The 14,656-nt window shown below is 36.7% G+C and overlaps 1 protein-coding gene across 5 annotated transcripts in view; it reads right to left on the bottom strand.

Annotated features, from left to right (window-relative positions):
• The window catches only part of ITGB3BP (integrin subunit beta 3 binding protein), a 127,414-nt gene that overhangs the window by 90,925 nt on the left and 21,833 nt on the right, over positions 1–14,656 (bottom strand). For all 5 annotated transcript variants that reach the window (XR_011649653.1, XR_009187189.2, XR_009187190.2 and 2 more), the window contains exon 2: positions 10,159–10,201. Coding sequence is in view for 2 of the 5 variants with exons in the window: in XM_058303463.2 (XP_058159446.1) it covers positions 10,159–10,201 (43 nt within the window). In the remaining 3 variants the exon portion in view is untranslated. The remainder of the gene's footprint in view (positions 1–10,158; positions 10,202–14,656) is intronic.

Genomic DNA, 14,656 nt, shown 5'->3' with positions numbered 1-14,656 from the left:
CACAGGAATCTGTTTCTTTTTTTTTTGTTGTGTCATCTTGTTGTGTCAGTTCTCCATGTATGTGGCACCATTCTTGGGCAGGCTGAACTTTCTTTCGTGCTGGGCATCTCTCCTTATGGGGTGCACTCCTTGCACGTGGGGCTACCCTACGCGGGGAAACCCGTGTGGCAGGGTACTTCTTGCGTGCATCAGCACTGCCCATGGGCCAGCTTCACATGGGTCAAGGAGGCCCGGGGTTTGAACCGCGCACTTCTCATGTAGTAGATGGACGCCCTAACCACTGGGCCAAGTGCGCTTCCCAAGCAATGAGATTTTAATTGGATTGCCCCATGACTTAATTTCCTTCTAGGAGAAGGTTGGAATTATTCTAAACAAGGAGGTGGTCCAGAGTTCAGTGAAAGGCTTAGATAAGAAGCCATGATTAGATGAGGGTTTTCTATATAAAAATAAAGGATTCCCACACAAAACCTCTAAACCTAGGATATGAAACTTGCTTCACACACTAGAGCTATGCTTGACGGGATTAGGTTAGGTCTACTATACACAATGGTGTGTGTGTGTGCGTGCACACACGTGTGAGCATGCATGTGTGTAAAAATCTGAGCTGGTAAGCACAGGTTTTAAGAATACCTATGAATCCATTTTGAACTGCCAAATAATGGAGACATGAAGTGAACTAACATCCATTTGTACACAGAAAACTACGCAACATTGCTGAAAGAAAGAAAAGATCTAAATAAATGGAAAGTTATCCTGTGTTCATGGATTGGAAGATTTAATGTTGTTAAGATGGTGACACTATCCAAATTGATCTACAAAGTCAATGCAATCCTTATCAAAATTTCAACTGCCCGCCCCCCCCCCTTTTTTTTTTCAGAAATGGCCAAGCTAACCATTAAATTCATATGTAATTGGATGGAGATGTGCACAATAATCAAATTCCCATCCAGGAGAGTACTGCTATATTCTCTTGTGGGGCGGCAGGAATCCTCTGAGTGCAGGGGTGGTGCTTAGTGAGGGAAGAGAGACCACTACACTAAGTCCTTGATGTTGATGGTTGTACTTATGAACCTTTTCTTTTGAAACTGAAGCTTGGCCTAATATTATGTGCTGCCTGGGAGTTACCTCCTGGGGGCCTCCTTGTTCCTCGGGCGTGGCCTCTCTCTAAGACAAACTCAGTATGCAGAGACACTGCCCTCCCCTCGGCATGGGACATGGCTCCTGGGGATAAGCCTCTCTGGCACCAAGGGATTATTGTCAAGCACCACCTAGCAGTATACCTGGTGAGAGACCTTGATCATACGGGGGAACTGGTAAATACAGATGAGTTCTTATGGCTAAGAGATTTCAAAGTGGGTCAGGAGGTCATTCCAGAGGTTATGCTTATGCATGCCTCAGCAGGATCTCATTGACTGCCACAGTAAATACTGCCTCAAATAGCGGGGCTCCTAAGGGCTCTAGAGACATCAGGACACCTTACGCAGTGCAGACAAATCAGGGGTTTGATGCCCTGATGGTGGGCCTTGCCTTGAAATTTATGCTCCCCAGTGTGACCGAGTTGGACTCATTTGTGATTTTTCTACACATGGCTCTTTTGCCCCTTCTATTTGAACCTGTAGTTAATACTACACTTGATAGGTGTATGTCCAAGAGACTTAAATCTTTGGTCTGTCCATGTGTCATTTGGGTTCTGAATCTCAGAGTTGCAACACCTATTCTCCAGTTCACTGGAATCACTCAAGACAACAAGGTGATGATGATGGACAACACCCATCCAAAGAAACAGAGAGAGTCTGCAACTGCAAGCAAAATAGTTCCATCCATGTGCCCCATGGGATCTAAGCCCCCTCTCAATGAGAAGCAGAGTGGGCATGACAATCCCAAAATCCTCAAGATTGGGGAATGAACAATGGACTAAAGCAGATTTACTATTATTCTACTATTGACTTTTTTTTTTTTAAAGATTTATTTTTTTACTTATTTCTCTCACCTTCCCCACCTCCCCTAGTTGTCTGCTCTCTGTGTCCATTTGCTGTGTGTTCTTCTGTGTCCGCTTGTGTCAGCAGCACCCGGAATCTGTTGTCTCGTTTTGTTTTTGTTGTTGTTGCATCATCTTGCTGCATCAGCTCTTCATGTGTATGGCGCCATTCCTGGGTAGGCTGCACTTTTATTGCACTGGGGCAGCTCTCCTTACAGGGCGCACTCCTTGTGCATGGGGCTCCCCTATGCGGGGGACACCCCTGCATGGCACGGCACTCCTTGCACGCATCACACTGTGCATGGGCCAGCTCATCTAATGGGTCAGGAGGCCCTGGGTTTGAACCTTGGACTTCCATGTGGTAGGTGAACGCCAAATCCGCTTCCCACTATTGACTTATTGTTATTCTAGCAATGGAAAAACTTTTATCATTGTGTTTTCAGACAGTGGCACTGGAGGTTCTGAGAGGAGTGATAGGGAAAAAGAGATTTAATATGGGGGCATTTCCGGGACACTGGAATTGTCCTGCTTGACACTGCAGTGATGGATGCAGGCTATTGTATATTTTGTCATAACTTACGGAAATGCACAGGCAGAGTGTAAACAATAACATAAACTGTAGTCCACAGTTAGTGGCAATGTCTTAATGTTGTTCATTAATTGTAGCAAATGTACCACATTAATGAAGGATGTTAACGTGGGAGGGTGTGTGTGTGGGGGGGGAGTGGGACATATGGGAATCCCCTGTATTTTCTATGTAACATTTATGTGATCTAAAGTTTCTTTAAAATAAATAAATAAATAATTCACGGAACTACATTACACAAACTAAACCCAAGGTTAAACCATGGACTATCATTAAATGTACAATTATTCAAGAAGTGCTATTATCAATTATAACAAATATTCTACACGCGTGGTATTAATAATAGGATGGTTACAGGAATCCTGTATTTTATGCATAATTGTTCTGTAAACCTACAACTTCTATAATAAAAATAATTGGAAACAAATTCATATGGAATTACAAGGGACATAGAATAGCCAAAGCTACCGTGAAATAGAACAACACAGTTTGAGCACTAACTCTTCTCAATTTCAAACTTAGAATAATGAAAACTTTTTTTTTAACTTAGAGTAGTAATCAAAGCTATAGTAAATGAAGTTATAGCACCAAGACATGTGGCAATGGTATAACGACAGATAACTTTGAGAGTCCAGAAATAAATTTGCACATTTACGGTTAATTGATTTTTGATAAGGGAGTTAGGAATGTTCAATAGAGAGAAAATAGCTTTTAACCAAAGGTGCTGGAATAACTGGATATCCACATGCAAAAGAACGAATCTGGATCCCTACCACATACCATATTTTAAAATTAACTTAAAATGGATCAGGGAAACAGACTTGGCCCAGTGGATAGGGTGTCTACCTACTGCATGGTGGGTAAATGGTTCAAACCCCAGGCCTCCTTGACCTGTGTGGAGCTGGCCCAAGCGCAGTGCTGATGCGCACAAGTAGTACTGTGCCACACAGAGGTGTCCTCCACGTAGGGGAGCCCCACGTGCAAAGACTGTGCCCCGTAAGGAGAGCCGCCCAGCGCAAAAGAAAGTGCAACCTGCCCAAGAATGGTGCCACACACATGGAGAGTGGACACAGCAAGATGATGCAACAAAAAGAAAACACAGATTCCTAGTGCCGCTGATAAGGATAGAAGTGATCACAGAAGAACACACAGCGAATGGACACAGGGAACAGACAACTGGGGGGGGGGGGGGGAAGCAAAGAGAAATAAATAAAAATAAATCTTTAAAAAATAAATAAATAAAATGGATCAAAACTCTACATGTAATAACTAACATAGTAACACTTTTAGAAAGAGACATAGGTGAAAATCTGCATCATCATGGATTAGGCAACAGTTTTTAGACATGACACTAAAAGCACAAGTAACAAAAGAAAAATAAATTGGACTTCATTAAAATTACAGTGCATCAAAGAACACTATCAAGGGAAGCGGGCTTGGGCCAGCGGTTAGGGCATCCATCTACCATATGGGAGGTCCACGGTTCAAACCCCGGGCCTCCTTGACCCGTGTGGAGCTGACCCATGCACAGTGCTGAGGCGCGCAAGGAGTGCCAAGCCACGCAGGGGTGTCCCTGCGTAGGGGAGCTCCACGTGCAAGGAGTGCTCCCCGTAAGGAGAGCTGCCCAGCGGGAAAGAAAGTACAGCCTGCCCAGGAATGGTGCCGCACACACGGAGAGCTGACACAAGATGATGCAACAAAAAAGAAACACAGATTCCCGTGCCGCTGACAACAACAGAAGCAGACGAAGAAGACGCAGCAAACAGATACAGAGAACAGACAACCAGGGTGGGGGGGGGAGAGGGAAGAGAAATAAATAAATAAAATAAATCTTAAAAAAAAAAAAAAAAAAGAACACTATCAAGAGACAGCCCACAGAATTGGAGAAAATATTTGCAAATCAGACATCTAATAAATCTAATAAAGTTCTAATATTCAGAATATAAAAAGAATTATTACAACTTGATAATAAAAAGACAAATAACCCAACTAAAAAGGGGCAAAAGACTTATCAGCCATTCCTCCAAAAAAGATATATAAATAGCTAATAAGCACATGGAAAGATACTCTACGTCATCAGTCATTAGGAAAATGCAAATCAAAATGACAGTGAGATACTACTAGACACCCATTAGAATATTTACTATAGAAATGGCAGTAACAGGTGTTGATGAGGATATGGAGAAATTGGAACCCTAAAATACTGCTGCAGGAATTTAAAATGGTATAGCCACTAAAAAAAAGTTTGACAACTTCTCAAAAACTTAAAACATAGAATTATAATATGGCCCACCAATTCCATTCCTAGAAATATACCCAAGAAAATTGAAAAACACATTCACACTAAAACTCGTACACAAATATTCATAATAATGTGACAGTTTAAATTTGGTGAACCCCAAAAAGAGATGTTTTTGAACTAATTTGTCGCTGTGCATGTGACACCCTTTGCTTGTATTAGATTCTATTAAGGGACTTTGATTAGATCACCTGATTAGATCAATTTTGATTGAACTATGTCAGTGAGGTGTCACTCAGGTTTGAGTCTCCCCTCTATTGCTGGGCCTTCTGTAAATGGAGACACAGAGGAAGAGACACACAGAGAAAGAGAGCTACCATTTTGACCTCACCATGTGAGAGGACTGCAGGAAAACAGAGAGGTCCCAAGAGGCTGAGAGAGTCTAGAATCGGCAGAGTACAGAGGAATAGAAAGGGACCCCTGCGGGGCTGGGCCCATGGAGCAACTCAAGGATGAGGAGACAAGCCCTGTTACATGCCTGATGATCCACAGCTCATCACCAGGAGGTGGTGTGCCTTGAGGGGAAGGCAGGGGCCTCAGTATAGATTACCTGCCATTTTGCTTTCCCATGTAGCAAGATACCAGATCACCAGTGGCTGACTTTGGTGAGAAAGCATCTCTGCTGATGCCTTGATGTGGATATTCCACAGCCTCAGAACTATAAAGCTTTTACTCTTAAATAAAATTCCCATTATAAAAGCCAACCCATTTCTGGTACTTTGCTTTGGCATTCCTGTGGCAAACTAAGACAAGTAGCATTATTCATGACAGTCCAAAAGTGGAAACTAGTAAAATGTCCATCAAGTGAGAAATGGAGAAATGGAGAGTGATATATCCATACAACCGAATATTTAGTCATAAAAACTAAAAAAAAAAAAAAAAAGCCCACATATTGTTTGATTCCATTTATACGAAATGTCAAGAATAGGCAAATCCATAGAGACAGAAGGTAAATTAGTGATTGTCAGGGGAGGGGAAAATTGGGACGAGTTGCCAATGGACGAGAAAGCATGGGCTTTCTCTTTGGGGTTGTAGAAATGTTCTGGAGTTAGACAGTGGTGACAGATGCACATCATAGTGGATATACTATACTAAAAACCACTTAAGTATTTACTTTAAAATGGTGAGTTTTATGTTATATGCATTATATCTCAATTTAAAATGTTAAAATTTTAAAAAGAAAACTGTAAAAACTAAATGATGATTAAGGAATTATTAATTTTGATAGGTATGATAATGCTATTATAGTAATTTAAGATTTTTATCCTTGTGCAGCCTTGTATTGAAATTTGTTGAAGCTGGATAATGGGCAGTACATTTTATTTGCTTTTTATATTTGAAATACTTTGTAATCAAAAGGTGTGCCATAATCAAAAAAAGAAAAGGTTATTTTGTATTTTGCACTGAAATAATGGATCTAAGGAAATGATCATCAATAAATACTAAAACCATTAGATGAAAGATTGATGGGGAATTTTACAATGGATTAATCAGACTGACGGCATCTGAACCCAACGATCTCTGAACAAGAGCGTTTTTTGCTTCTTAAGGTGATACGGTCAGAAATACACAGAGCACCCATGAGGTATTCTTATAAAAATTATGAACGAGAATCTAATCAATCCTCTAACTTTAACTACCAGAATAAAGGAATCATTTAAATGACATCACAATCAACCAAAACAATCAACCAAATCCAGAATATGCAATATGCTTATAGAACAAATGATCTAGTTTTTTCAACAATTAAATTCTAAGAAAAAGAGAGAGAAAGGGATACCAATAGATTTTTAAAGACTTAGCTATAGGAAGCAATACAGTATTTAAAACTTGTTTGGATCCCGATTTTAATAAGCCAACTATAAAAAGATATTTCAAACAACCATGGAAATGTGAATATGGGCTAGGTGAAAGGTAATACTGAGAATTTTATAAGGTATCATAGTGGCACTGTGGTTATAAAAAATAAATCATTATCTGTTAGAGATGTTTATAAGGATACATGCTGATGAAATGATGTATGGGACTTGATATAAAATATTCCAGGGAAAACACACACACATACACAGATATAAATGGAAGAAGCAAAACTGTCAAAATGTTAATAATTGTTTAAAGTTAGGTAATGGATACATGGGGGTTCATTATAGTATTACCTCTACTTTTGTGTATGTTTAAAATTTTCCTTAATACAAAGGTAAGGAAGGAAGAAGGGAAAGGGATTGTTGGGAGGATGGAGGGAAGAGGGAATGGAGGGGAGGGGAGGTAGTAAGTCTGAGCCAAGTCAGTAAATAAGCCTGCAAAGTGTGAGCTATAAAATTCCCTAATGCCCTGAAGTCTAAATCATCTTCTAATTTCAGAAGTCAACAGAAGCCTTTTGTCTCAGAAAAATAAGACAAGCTTGGGCCAAGGGAATAATTAGACCTAAAAGTGTACTACTCTATACTCTTTCATAGTTTGTAAATAAGTGTTTCACAACAATGCAAGATGGTGGTGATATATGTGACCCGTTTGATGATATGCCTATTCGTTTTGTAAATTTACAACTTTTACAATACACTTAATGTTTATATATGTTCATATATGAATGATATACTTCAATAAAATTTCATTAAAAAATACTAATAATAATGGTGTAATCTGGGCTGGGCATCTATATACAAAATAGCAAAACTGTCCTAAAACCTGTACCACCATTCCTTCTGGCAGCATTCCTGTTGAGATGGCCATAGTCGAAAATATGTGCCTTCCCTTCCCATCTGTAACAACTGCTTCTTCTATACCCTGTGAGAGGTGGCCTGAATGAGACTAGGCTGAGCTGGCTATGTGGCAGGGTAACTAGTTGTTCCTGTATATTCATCTGGACTGTCATCAGCGTCAGTCTGGAATAAATAATTAATCTTGTTTCCGGAAAATCCATCCAGGATCAGTGCTTGGAGGGCAACTACTCAAGCAGCCCAAAATTTGTAGGTAATGAGGAACTGAAATCTCCTTTACTCTTTACTACCCCCTAACAATTTGGGAGGTTCAGCAAATAACAGTATTTGCAGTGTACATTCTATATATTTGTTACAGGAGAATATGATTTGTATCTTGGCTTCCCCTATAAGGAGAAACAAAGAAAGCCATTTTTGCAGCCTTTGTTTGGGACTGAATCATGTCCTCCATAAAGACATGTTTAAGTCCTAACCTTCAGTCGTATGGATGTGAGCCCATATTTAAATAGGACTTTTTAAAGATGTTACCAGTTAAGTTGTGGCCAAAGTAAACGAGAGTGGGCCATAGTCCAATATAAAGCTGAAGTCCTTATAATCAAAGGAAATTGGACATGGATGTAAAAACCAGAGGAAGCAGATATTGCCATGTGATGGAGGCAGAGATCAAACCAGCACCAGAATGCAACACACTATGGGAGAAAACATGGCCTGGCAATAGCAATTTTGGACTTCTAACCTCCAAAAAACTGATTCAATAAATCCTGTTTAAGTCAACTAATTTGTGGTATTTGTCATAGCAAGCCCAGAAAACTAAGACAATCATATAGTGTTAATATCCAATGAGGTCTCCTGGTACTTTGGGAACACTGGGAGTTGGGAGTTCCAAATATCTCTGGGAAAGGAAATAGCAGTAGATTAGGATGGACAGGCTCTATTTAAGCCAATTGGCTTATAAGGGTCATCACCTTTACTTGGAACCCAGAGCCCTCTTCCTTCACCATCATACTGCTAAGGCAAAATGACCACAAAGTAACTACTAGTTTCTCTGTAGCTCTGCAGCAATTAAGTACACCTAGAATTACATGTCTTAAATGTCTGATTTCCTTTTGTATGGGCTTAGGCAGCTTCAGTGGGGTCAACAGCCATATGGGTAGATTCTTGGAAGCCAGGCTGCTTCAGAGATAGGTTGTTACTGGAGCTCCAAAATAGGAAGAAAAAAAAAGTGTCAGATCTAAGATGTGAATATAAAACTGCAGACCAATGATAAGGCAAGAAGCTGAGGATATCAGGAATAGGTCAGGAAATAAAAGAGAAATGTTAAAGACAGGGCTAGGTTAGGATGCTAGACATCTGCTTTTAGTGTATGATGGCCATGCCATGTGGCTTTTAGTGTATGATGGCTGTTTAAAAGTATAGAACTGGGTCAAACATAACGTATTTTTCTGATTCAAGATATTAACTGTGACACTGGATATCTCACATCCTCATCTGAAGAAAAAATAGAAAGTCTGCCATGATGACAATTGTACTCATGAAAATGATGAATTCTGAAATGGTCATTCTTTTCCGTTCAAATAATGCTACTACTACCCAAAGAACATCTTTGGGGAAGAAAAGCACAGTATTTCATTTCAAGCTGGACTACTCATCTACCAAAATACCATTCGGACCAAAGAAACAGATGCAGAATTACAATCACAGCTGCATTCTGTACAGAACATGTTGGATAATGGTACTCTAAATTGCCAATTACACTGCTAATGATTTTTTTTAGTGTCATTGCAGTATTTTGCCATCTTTGTTTAAATTTTTTTAAAAGCATCTAGGAATTTTTTTAAATGGTAAATTTCTGTTTTCTTAAATACCAGTGAATTTTCCAAAGAGAAATTCCATGTAAGAGCCATTTCTTGAAATGTCATTATTATACAAAATTTCAGACCTCATTATTGACTAGCTATTTGTTTTAATTTACTTTCTCACCAATTTACTTCCATTTAAGATTACTGAGGTCACAAGTACCTCAGTATTAGTGTTTGCATCTAGATCTGTAGTTGGTATGAAGAGATAATAAACTAACATTTGTGATTATATGCTGCATTGGGAATGTCCTTGACGAGATTTACAAAAACAGCAACAGTACAATTTTATTTTTATTGTGATAACCATGGTGAAATTTATTATAATGTTAGTATTTTATCATGTAATCATTCCAGTGTAGCTGAGGTAATTACATTTTTTAAATAAAAATGCTATTTTAATTTCAATTCAGCAGATTACAGTATGCATATAAAAATACTGTCATTATTCCATATTGCTTCTTGTACAATAGAATGCAGGATTTTTTTCTACAAATAGTAATTTCTATTAAATTATTTCATTATTAATTTGCCTCTTAAAGGAATACCTAAAGCTGACCAAAAACTTCTACATAGTGTATTTATCAAAAAATCTCCATATGCAGAAAAATGGCATGCCACCACAATCATGCTATAATGCTTGCTAATTTTTATATTTAGTAAGGCAAACAGGTGTTTAAAAAATTAAAAACATAATTGCAAACTCATAAGTAAATACTTACATTTTCTTCTAACAGACCATCCAATTTTAGTGATCTTTTGACACTGCAAAAAAAGTATTTGAAGAAATCTTAGATTTGACATGTTTTGAGTTGCCAAATATTTAGGGGTAAAATACATAAACAAAGATCCTAAGTTACTTTTACCAGCTAATTTTTATATAATTTATTAAACCATAACACCATATGAAGAAAGCAATTATTCATGACAATGAAACTGGACTTGTTTTTAATACCGTGTTTCAAAGTTAAATCATAATTAAATATTTAAATGAATCACTTTTCTATATGTGGTTTTGTATATATGGACTACCACAAAATTCAAACATTAAAGTCATACTTCAAAAAGTTCTATATGTGTGTTTTTAAATACCATTAATGACAGGTAAGAGCAAAATAACCTACATACCTTGGAGACAGTGAAAGTATATTTTTTGCAGAAATAATGAACTAGGTGTTAAAGTATGAGCAAGGTGAAAGAAGTTTTGCAAATTATTCTAGCTTTAAACATGATTCAGTACTACCAGACTATGTCTTAACTGAGGAACAGATGCTCTATGTCTTTATAAGTCCCCGATCCATAAGAAACTATTTTTTGTCTCCTTCACTAAACTGATTCAGGAACATGCCAGGCTCTCTGTGCACAAAATCTGTTCTGCTAAACTGGATGCCCAGCTGTTGGTGACAATGCTTAGAAAGGAAAGCAGAATATTTATAATACTTTATTTCGTACAGCTGTCTTCTAAAGAGCAGTCATCAACATTTTAATGAATGCAGACAATGCTCAAAGGAGAAAAAGGTCAATATAAATTAAAACTAGTTTTCTCAGTGACAAATGCAGCATTAAAAGTATTTTCTTGATCCTTGAGAAATAGAAACTAAGTTATTTAAAATACTACAGAGGTAGAGCATAAAACAAAAAACATTGCATTATAAAGGCTGTATTACAGAAAACAAAAATGCTTCCACAGATCCTAGAAATTACTATAAATAACTATAGATTTACAAACAATTGATAGGAGCAAGAAAAGATAGAAGAGATGGACAATCTAAGAAAACATTGAAGAGTAAATGTTAAATCTAAAAACTTTATCCTGGGAGCAGATGTGGCTCAAGCGGTTGAGTACCTGCTTCCCACATGGAAGGTCTCAGGTTTGGTCTAGTACCCCTAAAAACAAAAAAACAAACAACAAGCTAAGAAACGAAAAAAAAAACAACTCAGGGGACCCAATATGGCTTGGTGGTTGAATGCAGGCTTCCCAGTACCTCAAAAAACAAACAAGAAACAAAAAACAACTTTATCTAAAAAAGGTTTCCTTTATTTTGCTATCACATCTATATTAGACTATCAAAAAACATTACTTGAGATTAAATTGGCTTAAATAATTATTTTTATCTTTTAGAAGCCCTCTTGAAATCAATTTAACATGAATTCTCAGTGAAACAAGAAGAGCATAGAGGTATGATCAAACAAAATGGTAACTAATCCAAGAAAGTATTAATATTTAGCTTTGGAATATACATTACTCTACTCAGATGAGTGAGATATTCTGTTATTTCATCATTCCAAAAGTACAAATCAAAAACTAAAGGCATGCAACATAATTTTTTTATATTTTGTTTCCAAATGTTCTAAGATGTTATATTTTTAGAACACAAACCTCTGCCTGATATTAACTCTTCAAAACATTACTGCTTTATTATTGGTTATTTCTCATATAAAGTAATAAATGTTTGGATTTATAAGGTTTCAAGATCAGGTCCTAGGTTTATCTAAGAAATCCAGAGAAATATGTAAAAGTAAAGAAGAAAGCGAGCTGGGTTAAAATAGGTTGTCCTCTCCCACTTTAATTATGTTGGTAAGAATCTAAAAACATGATCTATTGTGTTTAATGTGGTATTCAGATAATTTAGGCATCTAACAACCAAATGAGGATAATATTTACAAGAATTCTAAAACATTTTAATATTAATAGAGATAGAAGAAATCTAAAAACTCATTTAGTTCAGTCAAAAGGGAAAAAGTTTGTGCAACTTGTTCAAGGTCACACATCTTGAGGGGCAGAAACTGAGATCTCAGCTTCTGTGCACAAAGTCTTTGTTGAATTGAGGGAGAGAGAGTTAGAGAAGAGGTAAATAACAAACCTACTAGAGGAATTTATGACCTTCTATTCTTACCATTCTATTAGAACTGGATCCACTGTTAATAATCAGGTTATCCACCATGAAATTTAAACACCTACTTTATGAAGGCATTCTTCTGTCCCTCATGAACTACTGTAATACAAGAATAAGATGCTATATAGAGGATAAGGATAATTTTAATAGAAAAGATGGATGAAACAAATGGTTTAAAAAAGAACAGTAGACAAACATGTCAATCTTTTCCTAAAATATTTAATCATTTCCTAACAGAGCTCACAGTTAAAAGTAGTATCTATCTGGTAGTTCTGTAAATTTTAAGGTGCTCCTAAGGCTACTATTAATATCTTAATTGTGACATGGGTACCTATTTTATCCTAATTACCTTCCTCTTATGGGTAACTTTATAATCTCTGTGACTTTTCACTCCCAACGTATCCAAATTTCCTCCTATGCCCCAAATTTAAAAACTATATTCTGTCTTTCAGTATACCAGGTTTAGGTTTACTGGGATCAAAATTCTGGCTGATTCCAGCATTACTGCTGTTGAGAATTTAAAAAGAGATTTAAAATTTTTGACATCCAATTTTATATCAACAGGAAATAGAAAAGTATCTATGTTTGTAAATTAGGGATATCTTATTCTCTAAAACTATCCTTCCCTATTTTATTTAGCTTAACCTGGTACTATGCTGAAGAGGACTCTGATTTATCAGAACAGAACAAGTGGATAAGATTTATTATACAAAGTTACTAATAGTTCTGTGAAAACTTTATTTCAGAAAAAATTATTTTTCATTTTAGAAAAAAGTGAACTATCATTACATTCTTAATTAAGAACCAGAATGAACTCAAAAGCTAATGAAATTATATGACTTGAGGTTATATAATGGGATTTTTAAAACATTAGATTGAATAGCAGGGCTGAGGTGGGGTAGGGAATGAAGAACAAACACAGTAAAGTGGATTAGACTTAGGGAGCCCTTGATGCTATGCCAAATTCTTCCCCTAAGGTTGGGCAAATCACATAATCTTACTAAGCTTCATAAAGCTGATAATAATACTGGCCTGTAAAGTACTAAGAAATTTCTGAATGGAAGATAAAAATATCACTTAGTATTTCAGTGCTTCCATTTAGTCCTCACTATAATGGAGATGGTAATATTGTCAGCTACCAACTTCACAAGACTGTTTAGAGGATTATTGAGTAGGCTTATGAATGCTTAGAAATCCTTTGATGAAAGGCAATGGCCAAATTCACATCCCATGTGACTCCTTAAGTGCAAATTGAGATATCTGAAATGATTTACTTTTCATTCTATATATGGGAATGAGCAAAGTCAGGAGAAGAATCTTCGATATTCTTTTTGCATTCTCCTTCATTTAAGCTTATGCTCTTTTGTGTTCAACACTTTTAGTGACTACAAAAAAATTTAATACCACAGCATGGCTGAGCAGGAACACCACTCCATCACATGTAAAAGTAGAGTCACTGTGTGCCAGCATCTAAATAAATTAATCTTCTGTTATTTTTCAAAACAAAATTAGCCAAAAACTTTTGCCATTTATTGGGCAATATATGTCTTATGGTATCAAAAGCTTCGACAATTAGCCAAAGAATTTTTACATAAGTAAAATGTATTAATTTGGAAATATTGATCCCAGAAGGTAAATGGATGGAGGTGGGGTGTTCTTGGGATTGAAAGGAGAAATGGCATAAGATCATTTCACTCCTAAATGGATATCCCCAAACATGAACATGAATAAAATTTTCATTACTATTAACTTCTGCCAGAAATTTACATATACTTAAGTGAGTGTATCATAAACACATATGCACAAAGGACACATCTATGTGCTTTAAGAGAGTCTCTACTGAAAGGCCACAAATAGGTCTATCAAAATTAAATATGGTAGATGGGTGATGTTTTATACACTTTTCTGTATTATACATATTTGTCTTTTTGTTGTTTTCTTTTTTGTTTTTAGTATTATGTTTAACACAAACAATAAAACTAGCATGCACCATCATCTCTAAGAAGTGTTCCCTGGCCCTCACCAGTTACACTAAGGATTCTTTCACTCTCTTCCTCACTAAACTTGCTTTCTCACTAAGCTTACTATGTTGAAATAATCTATTCACGTTTAATTTTCCTCCCTAGACTGTGAGGTATTTATACCATTAGCACCTTGGCTGGTAACTCACACTATTGTTGAACTAGCTCTCCCACTGAAATTAAAACTCCTAGATACTACAGTATCTGTTCATATTTGGATCCCCAATGCTTTACACTGACTGGCACACAGGTGTTATATAAATTAATGATTTATTTAATTGTACTTATTTTTAACTTCAAAC

The sequence above is a fragment of the Dasypus novemcinctus genome, chromosome 9 (genome assembly GCF_030445035.2).
Source record: "Dasypus novemcinctus isolate mDasNov1 chromosome 9, mDasNov1.1.hap2, whole genome shotgun sequence".
NCBI classification, from domain to species: domain Eukaryota; kingdom Metazoa; phylum Chordata; class Mammalia; order Cingulata; family Dasypodidae; genus Dasypus; species Dasypus novemcinctus.
Note: the sequence above shows the minus strand (reverse complement) of the source record. Positions and strands in the feature narration are given on the sequence as shown.